Here is a 10,102-nt window from a genome sequence, read left to right on the forward strand (position 1 = left end):
CCCAGAGAAGAAAGAAACCAAGGGCCCAGAGAAGAAGGAAACCAAAGCATCAGAGAGGAAGGAAACCAAAATCTCAGAGAAGAAGGAAACCAAAATCCCAGAGAAGAAGGAAAGCAAAACATCAGAGAAGAAGGAAAGCAAAGCATCAGAGAGGAAGGAAACCAAAATCCCAGAGAAGAAGGAAACCAAAGCATCAGAGAAGAAGGACACCAAAGCCCCAGAGAGGAAGGAAAGCAAAATCCCACAGAAGAAGGCAGCCAAAACCTCAGAGAAGAAGGAACCCAAAGCCCCAAAGAAGAAGGAACCCAAAGCTCCAAAGAAGGAGGAACCCAAAGCCTCAAAGAAGGGGGGAACTGAAATCCCAGAGGACCCAGCTGAGCTGGAGAACTCTTTATTCTTTATTCATGTAACTCATTTTACACAGTTTGAAGGACCTGGTGTGCAACTTTAGTTAGTTCAGAGATTTCTTATCAGTTATTCTATTATTGGTTAATAAAATAGATTTTACTTGTGCATCAAATCTCTCTATTGTATTGTTTACCTGTTCTCTTCACTGATTCTCATGGGACAAATCCCTTGTTGTTGCAGGTGCATTTGTTTTTCACCCTCAGAACAGATTGCTCACAAAGTCTCATTCTCACAATAGCTTCACATGGGAACTTGTAACTGCTTAGCTGCACTCAGAAGAGATGACAGGCCAGCTATTAACATGGCAGAACAAGGCCTGATTTCATAGGGCCTTTCTTTTATCATTATTCTACCTGTCTATGACATCTCCCCCTTTTCGTTCATTTAAAAAAGGCTCCTATGTTCTGATGTTGAAACAGCTCACTCTTGTGAGGGCATTATCTCATCAAGGTTATCACTGGTTATCTGTTAGATATGGGATAAGATAGATAAAAGACCAATTACAATCAACAAAACTTACCAAATTCTATCAAGTCATTGACACAGGGTTTTGCAGCATGAGAAAACAAAAGAATAATGTCCAATGTCTCTTAGGGAAATGGAAAGAAATGACCATTGTTTCCAATGAGTTGAGAAGTATGAGAAAGTCTATGAGCTGGAAATGTTGATCTTTGACATCACTGAATGTCCTCCTGGGTGCTGGAACAGGGAATAACTGAAGAAGGTTCGTAGGAGCTCTGTACCGTGAGGATGCCAGGAGGCTTTTGTTGGCAAATTGCCTCTGTCAGTGTCCAGACACAGCCATGTCTGGGCAGTCCTCCTCCTGTTCCTGCCCTGGCCACAAGGGCTGCAAGGAAACCTTTTAAGCAAAGGCTGCAAGGTGATGAGGTTATTTCTCTTTGCACTGGGCCTCATTTTTTCAGAGCTGATCAGTATCTGATGGAATGAACAGGTGACTGCTTTGAGCTGCTGCTGATGAAACACAGGCACATCTTCTCCTGAAGTTATGAATCAATCAGGCTTCACTGTGGTGAAACACTCAATTGGGATTTAGATGTGATGATCTTTTTTCCAAATTTCTCATGTAAATATTGCATTATTCAAGATGATTAGTCATCCAAATTTCTCATGTACATATTGCATTATTTGAATGTTCTTACGGCATTCATTCCTTTTCTTTATTGTTTTTTAAGAATGAGATGCATGTATTTTGTTATGAGTATGAAGAAACATCATAGCAAAATAATACATGCAGTGGACAAGAAACTTAGAGCAATTAGGAATAATATGAATACAACAATCAGGAATATTTCAAATAGCAGACAAAGCTAACAGCATAGGTGGAATTAGGTAAATAGCAATCTCTGCAATAATGTACCATCATCCCAGAGTCTGCAAACAGCTGACAAACCTCGATTCAGGGGCACTTGGAGAATTATTTCCAGATAATAATTCCCAAGCTCCCTTTAAAAAGAGTTCAACTGTCATATCTAGAGAGTCAAATTGCCAAGTCAAACCAACTCAAATCTAGTTTTGATGCAGAAAACATCTGGGTCTGTTGGCAATTCCCATCCAGGAAGAGCAAAGGCCTGGCCACCACCCAAGCTCTAAGTGGGAGAGAATTCCCTGAACGTCATTTAAAACAAGGCTCTTGAGAATAGCACTTAGGAGTAAAGGTCTGGGGGTGACAGACTAATGAACCATGCAAGAGCTGTCTCCACCAAAATTCCCTCATCACAGAGATGCTTTAAACCCAGCAGAATGTTGGAGTGGCTCTGTAATAATAATTGGGGCTGCATCTGATTAGAGTAGATGTCACAATACCATCAGTTTAGGGGAGGCTTGCCACAAAGCTATCATTTCTTGGAACTCTGAAAAATACTTAAAAATGATGAGGCAGCACTGGGTCAAACCATAGAGCCAGAGTGCGGAGCCCAGCCAGAGGGGTAGCCTGGTCTGAGAGATACATAAGCAGCTAGAGAACAAAAGGAGGATCCTGAAATGACACGTGTCTTGTAGATAATTACACCAAAAGATGGTAAAGCATATGAAAAGCTGGCTATAAAAACAGTAATACAAAGATTGATCTATTTATGACAGAATAAATGCATCAAAGGAAAACACTGAACAGCTCACTAGTAACATTTATGATACCTCAGATTAAATAACACTCAAACCTGATAGAAATTTATTTGGACAGCGCTAGAGCTTAGCAAGAGGAACTTAAACTCAGCCCTAAAAGGATTTCAAATTAAATCCATTATCACCTTAGTAGAACAAAAAGCGCACTCAAGAGAACTCAAAGTTAATTACTATTAATACCAAACATAACTGGACCCATAAAAACTGGAATAGAACGTTTTTCAAATTTAGCAATACTGAAACTTAACAGAAATTAAATCTACAAAATTTAACAAAAAAACCCCTTTGCCTTATTTAATTTAACAGAATGTAACTGAGCATTACAACATTGGGCTTTAATTTAACAGAATTAAAATGAACATCCTTAAAAGTTACAGATAATGGCATGATGTAATTTTGTCCAAGGTTATTAACACAAAAAAACTACTTAAGGGTGAATAAGCCATAAGTGAAATAACAGCATGATGGTGCACTGGAGGGATTCAAGTTGTAACAAGCATGTTAGAATTATAAGTAAATCAGTTATGAGAAAAACCCACGGTAACTGCAAATTCCATGGAAACAGAAATTCAGTAAGACTTTTTGAAGTGCCGGGTTACTGGAAAATAAATATAAGAACGTGCAATTTAGCATATTGCTGAACAACCCAACAGCTTTTTGTGACTGTATCTGGCATCATTTTATATGGCACATTTGTTAGCATTCTTGTTAAAGAAATCAGACCATGTTAAAATTTGATAGGCAATAAGGCATTGCATTTACCGCTTTTCAATAGAGTTGATAGTTATCCATAGGGATAGTTACAGGCTTTGTTAATTGCTGATTTGTCTTTTTGGTATGTGTTTTTGGTCCGGTCAGTTTCTGGCCAATTCTTTTTCAGTCATCTAAAGTAAAATTTGACACAGTATGTGGCCTTGGAGGACCCCAACAGGTCCAATTCTTGGGGTTCCTCTAGAGCATTGGGCAGCATTTTTGTCCACCTGTCCCAAGTATCTGCCAGGTTGGGTCTCTTACCTGTGGTGCGGAGGAGCTCTGAGTTATAGACGGGCCAATCATCTGCTACAAAGGTGTCACGGTTTGACGCTGGCGCAATGCCAGTGCCCCCATGAAAATACATTCTCCCTGGTGTCTGCTGTGAGATGTGACCAGGAATAGGACAAAGCTGGCTCCAGCTGAGGAATAAAAGGGGAAAAAAAAAACTTTATTAACTTACAATATATAAAAGAAACACAAACAGAACTCAGGATGAAAACCTTCCAAACATTCCTCCTCCCCCCACCAAGTTCCCAATACATCACAGTAAGACAAAACCTTGGATTCTCAATTCAGTTACCACCCCTCAGATCACCAACTCTCAGTCCATCACCACCCTTTAGATAATCAGTTCTCAGTTCATCAAGAAGAGAGGAGTCCCTCTTGTACCATAGGCTTCCCCTGGAAACACAGTTGAGACCTTTTGTGTTTCCATGTCACACGTGGCACTGCCTGGAGATCATTTGCCATCGTGACATCTTCCTTTCATGCCCAGTGCTCTCACCACTGCACATGGACCAGAGCTGCTTCTAGGGTTCCCCTTTTAAGGATGCTTTGCCCAGTTCCAAAAAAAGCACAGTCTCTCACTTTTGGGACACCTGTCCCTCCCAAATTCAGCCCCTGGGGCCGAGGGGTCTCAAGAACAGAGATCTTCTTCTTCTTCCCTGAAGATGGAGAGCACCACCACCCTCCTCACCCGTTGTCTCTGTTCACGCACTCCTTCACATAACATCACTGCACTCTCTTGGCTCCAAGACATTGCCTCCCCCTAGATGCAGTCTCTGTGTCACAGGAAAAAAATGGTTCTGTTCATGGCTATACAAGAAAAGTCCAGCCAAAGGCCATTCCATCACCTCCTCTCAACGAAGATTCTTCTCAGCTTCTCTCGTGGCCCATTTCCTCTTCTCTCATCTCTATCTCTCTTCTCATTCAACTCCAGGAGGATCAGTAAGGTTTCCATCATCCAAGAAAAGGGTTAAAAATCTCAGGCTCTGCCTGTCCAGAACTCCCATGGCTGCCCTGCCAGGCACCTTCTCGCTGCACCCCCCTTCTCCTTTATGGCCGGCCGTGCTGCCTGCATGTGATACCGAATTTCAAGCTGGCACAAGCACAGGCACAGGCTCACTCTCTTTCTCTCTCTCTTTCTCTCTTTCTCTCTGGAGGGCTGGCTGCCCGATGACTCTCCAATGTTCCTCCACCCTTCCATCCTGCAGGGGCCTTCACCTCCCCTCACTGTCCAAGGCCCGGCCTACCTCACGTGGCCGCATGGCTTCCCCTCCCCTGCCAGCCCGCAGCCGGGCAGGGCAGCTCTGACCTCTTTCACAGACAGAACCCAAGAGAGCTCCCCCTGGGAGTTCCCTGCTTTTAACTCCCTGTGTTCTCAGAGGCGTATCCATGTCCTCAGTGGCCACACCAGGTGCCAATATTCAAATCTGAGCACCTATTGGTTTGACAACAGCATCCCAAAAAACTCGCGTCCTTTTCAAACCAGGACACTGGCGGAAAAATATTGCCATTTCTTGAAAGTACTCTAATGACCCAGATAATAAAGATTTGCTTGTGTATTATGAAACCACCAGGTATTAACACCTGTGCCAATTTCGAGGCAGACATCAGCTGTGTGCCCATCAACAGGCAGTGCCACTTGTGCCCTGAGGTGCCCTGAGCTGGGGTTGGATCTCTACGAGAGCACCTGAGGGAGAGCAGAGCACCTTGCAAGCTGCTGGTCCCTGACAGTCCCGCAGGGCTCCTGTGCCATCAACATCTGCTCTGCTCCAGTCTGAAACAGGGCCCAGCTCCTGTGCAGGCCCAGCCCGGGCCAGGAGCATTGCGGCTGGGAACGGCCCCTGTGCCGTGGTGCCCACAGCAGCCTTGGGGCTCTGTGCCCCATGGCCTCCCTGCTGGGCAGCCTCTGCCAGCTCCTGCAGAGCCCCTGGCACCTGTGGGGCTGCACAGACAGCCCTGCCCCGGGCTCTGCCGGCCTCTGGGCCAGCAGAGAGGCAGCCAGGGCTGGCCATGGCCGGGAACAGGCCCTGAGCCCCGCAGGAGGATGGAGCTGGGCCACAGCCAAACTCAGCCCAGGCCAAAGCTGGGCTCAGCAGCCAGGGCTGCCAACACATGGGCACAGAGGCTGGTGCTGACAAATGTCCTGGGCCCCCTCCCTGCTCTGTCCCTGCCACCAAGGGCACAGAGCAGCCTCCTCTCTGGGCCACTTGCCTGTTTGCAATGCCTTGCACAGGCGCTGGCCCTGCCCCACAAGGCCTGGCCTGAGTCCTGCCCCTGCACGCTCAGCCAGGCTGAGATGGACACTGATGGTTTCTGGGCCAGGCTCTCGGAGCCCAGCCCAGCTCCCTGCAAGCTCTGCCAGCTGCCCTGAGCTCTGTGCAGCACCAAGGGCCTCTCTGAGCCCAGCCCAGCCCAGCCGGCTCTGGCCCCACAGCTCTGCTCAGCCCAGGCTGCTCTGGCCACTGGCCCCACGGCCTCAGCCCCTGCCAAGGCCACAGCAGCAGCTGCAGCTGCCACAGGACTCAGCCCCAGCCATGGGGGAAGGTGCTGGGCCAAGGCCAAAGGAGGCTCCCTGGCTGCCCTGCTCCCCTTGGGCTGAGGTGCTGAGAGCTCTGCAGCCCCTGCTGCCATCCCATCTGCCCAGGGCAGCACCAGAGCCCCGGCCTTGGGGCCCTCAAGAGCTGCTCCTGCTCCAGGCCCAGGGCCCATGCCAGAGCTGGGACAGCAGCCACAAAGCTGTGCCCATTTCTGTTCATTGCTGCCCGGATAGGGATGGATCCTCAGCCACTCGGAGGATGCTGATGAATTTTATTACTCCAGAGGTCTCTTCTTTCTTGAGATCTTCAGTTCAGGAATTCACTGAAAAAGTCTCATACACATGTGTTCAAAACAGCAGAACAAGAAAAGCCCCTGGGAATCATTTAAATGTTCAATGCTTCTCTGGTTAATTAAAGGGATTTCAGTAGTTTATTTAATGTGAATATATTGTATTGAAAACAATGCAGAGAGAACAGTTTTGTCCTGTATTCTTTTCCTGTTTATAGCTTGGTATCAGCAATGTCCAACTGATATTGACCCCCAGTACCTTCTAATGCACTCTAAAGAGATATAAAGATCAAGACCCTTCATGGCTGATAACACATGAAACTTTGTCCCCAACCCCATCTCAACCATTTCCCTCATCCAACCCCTGGCACTCCTATGGATAAGGAATGGTGTGGCCAGAAGGAGCAGGGCAGTGATTCTTCCCCTGTGCTCAGCACTGGTTGGGCAGCACCTCGAGTGCTGTGTCCAGTTTTGGGCCCCCTAATTTAGGAAGGACATGGAGGGGCTGGAGCGTGTCCAGAGAAGGGCAACAAGGCTGGGGAGGGCTCTGGAGCACAAGTCCTGTGAGGAGTGGCTGAGGGAGCTGGGGTTGTTTATCCTGGAGAAGAGGAGGCTCAGGGGAGACAAGGCGATGTCAGGGCACAGGTTGGACTTGATGATTTCCAAGGTCTTTTCCAGCCTTGTTGATTCTGTGATTCCCTGAAACCACCCTAGGAGCAGTTGCAGGATGAGCCCTGGGCCTCCTCTTCAGCAGCTCCAGCAGCCCAGATCCCTCAGCTTCTCCTGGCAGCCCCAAAGCCCATTCTGTCAGTCCTGCAGAGCCTCTGCAGCTCCTCCTCATTGCCCAGAACAGGGAGCCCCAGAGCCAGAAACAGCAGCCCAGATGTGCCCCCCTGGCCTGGAGTGCCTCTGGCAAGGGAGCAGCAGCAGGCACTGCAGGAGCCTGCAGACAATTCCTGCAGCACTTGTAGGATGATCCTGCTGCCCAAGGGATGTTCCCAAGGTGCCAAGTCAGGAACTGCAATGGGGAGTGGGGCGAGAGAGGAAAGGGCAAACAGGGATGGGCTGTTTGCAGGGCAGGGAACAGGGCTGGGCAATGGGAAGAAATTTGAAGCAGAAGAGCAAAGAAGGCAAAGGTGAAGCAGAGGAAATGCTCAGGGCAGTTTGGGGGTGGCTGCCAGGCAGCCCTGGCTCTGAGCAACAGCGTCTGCAGTGGCACAGGAAACTCCCAGCTGATGGGAACAAACTTTCTGGCTGAGTGCAGAGGCCAGGACAAAGCTGAGTGGTTTCCCTGGTGTCCCGCAGGCCTTGCTGGCCCCAGGGGCTGATGGCATTTGTGCTCCCTCAGGTTCATGTCCCCACAGCAACAGCATGGGGGTGCTGCCCCTGCTGTGTGCAATGCAAACAGGGGCTGCTGAGGCAGTGCTGCCGTGTCTGTGCCTGCAAGGATGGGGCACCTGTGTGAGCTGGGGGAGAGGCCAGGGCTGCAGAGGGGGGATGTTGTTGGCAGCTGCATGAGGACGCTCTGGGACGCTGCCCTGGGCTGTGCAGCGCACTGGGCATGGATCAGCCCCTGCTCTGCTGCTCCTTCCCGTCTGCCCCAGGGCCCTTGCAGAGCCCCAGCCATGCTGTTTGCCCCCAGCCTGCCCACGGCCAGCCTGGGGCTGCTCACGGGGGTTTCTGTGCTGAGCATTGGCCTGGCCGTGTTCTTGAGAGAGCCTGGGCAAGGAGCCTGGAGCCCCCAGGGCCTGGCCTGAGGCGTCAGCGCTGCCCCAGCAGTGCCCATGGCCTGTCCCTGCTGCAGCCCCGGCACTGCCACCCCCAGGGCTGTGCCCGGCCCCGAGAGCACTCAGGCCCTGCAGCAACACCAGGGCCACCAGGGCAGCGGGGCAGGGCCACGGCAGCAGCACTGGCAACACCAAGTGCTGCTGCTGCTGCTGCTGGGCACAGCTGCCGGGCCAGCACTGATCTGCCCCAGCTCTGCACACAGACATTGCTGCTGCAGCTCCAGAGAAGGCAACAAAAGGGCATCTCTGCAGAAAACTCTGCTGGGAGATCCTTTAGTTCATTTAAAGCCACCTAGAGCACAGCCCCTCATTGACCCAGTGTGTAGTCACAGGGAAGGTGGAGAGAAACAAAATGAGAAATGGCATAAACAATGACATTTATATGTAGACAATATGGAAAAAGTAAAACAAAGAGAAAAAACCTTAAACCGAACCAACAAGAAGTATCAAAGATGACTTTTATTACAAGTGATTTGCAGAAATTCTCCAGCAGTTTAATATTTCTGAAACCATCCAGTCATCAGTCTCCTCACTTCAGCCTTGAGCTCCTGGTTCCTCAGGCTGTAGATGAGGGGGTTCAGAGTTGGAGGCACCACCGAGTACAGAACTGACAGGGCCAGATCCAGGGATGGGGAGGACATGGAGGGGGGCTTCAGGTGAGCAAGCATTGCAGTGCTTACAAACAGAGCGACCACGGCCAGGTGAGGAAGGCAGGTGGAAAAGGCTTTGTGCCGTCCCTGCTCAGAGGGGATCCTCAGCACAGCCCTGAAGATCTGCACATAGGAGAAAACAATGAACACAAAACAACCAAATGATAAGCACGTACTAACTGCAATGAGGCCAAATTCCCTGAGATAATGTTTCAAGCAGGAGAGCTTGAGGATCTGTGGGAGTTCACAGAAGAACTGGCCCAGGGCATTGCCATGGCACAGGGGCAGGGAAAATGTATTGGCCGTGTGCATGAGAGCATTGAGAAAGGCACTGGCCCAGGCAGCTGCTGCCATGTGGGCACAAGCTCTGCTGCCCAGGAGGGTCCCGTAGTGCAGGGGTTTGCAGATGGACACGTAGCGGTCGTAGCACATGATGGTCAGGAGGCAAAGCTCTGCTACAATAAAGAAGAGAAAGAAAAAGAGCTGAGCAGCACATCCAGTGTAGGAGATGTTGCTGGTGTCCCAGAGGGAATTGTGCATGGCTTTGGGGACAGTGGTGCAGATGGAGCCCAGGTCAGCGAGGGCCAGGTTGAGCAGGAAGAAGAACATGGGCGTGTGCAGGTGGTGGCCGCAGGCTACGGCGCTGATGATGAGGCCGTTGCCCAGGAGGGCAGCCAGGGAGATGCCCAGCAAGAGGCAGAAGTGCAGGAGCTGCAGCTGCCGCGTGTCTGCCAATGCCAGCAGCAGGAAGTGCCTGATGGAGCTGCTGTTGGACATTTGCTGTGTCGCCTTGGCATGGGGATCTGTAAGAAAAGTAATCATGGAATAGTTGGGTTTGGAGAGGACTTGAAATATCCCAGCACAGCCTGGGGGCACTTTCCCCCCACTGCCTGCCCAGGGCTCTGCTGCCTGGAGCTGTCCCTGCCAGCAGCTGCTTCCCTGTGCCCAGGGCTGGGCCCTGCCAGTGCTGCCAGAGCCCAGCCCAGCCCTGGGGGCTCAGCTCTGCCCTGCAGAGCCCTCCCAGCTCAGGAACTGCCCAGGGGCAGCTCTGGCTCTGCAGGCTCTGATGGCAACGTCAGAGCAACCCTGAGGAGGCTGGAAAAGCAGCTCTGAGGCTGCCTGTAAGGGCTGATTTCTGTCACTGCGGAATTTATTCAGATCTGAGAGAAATTTTCTTTTTATTTTTCTCAGTCTTAACTGAGAGATGAATATCTATGGGCAATTTCCCATCTCAGGAACCAGCAGCAGTAG

At 50.2% G+C, this 10,102-nt stretch overlaps 1 protein-coding gene across 1 annotated transcript; it reads right to left on the minus strand.

Annotated features, from left to right (window-relative positions):
* Nucleotides 1-8,695: 8,695 nt before the first annotated feature.
* LOC129130587 (olfactory receptor 14J1-like) lies at nucleotides 8,696-9,628 on the minus strand. Its single transcript, XM_077173055.1, has one exon. It carries the CDS (start codon nucleotides 9,626-9,628, stop codon nucleotides 8,696-8,698), a length of 933 nt encoding a protein of 310 aa, XP_077029170.1.
* Between the last annotated feature and the right edge of the window lie 474 nt (nucleotides 9,629-10,102).

This window comes from Agelaius phoeniceus, unplaced genomic scaffold (genome assembly GCF_051311805.1).
Source record: "Agelaius phoeniceus isolate bAgePho1 unplaced genomic scaffold, bAgePho1.hap1 Scaffold_110, whole genome shotgun sequence".
Lineage (NCBI taxonomy): Eukaryota > Metazoa > Chordata > Aves > Passeriformes > Icteridae > Agelaius > Agelaius phoeniceus.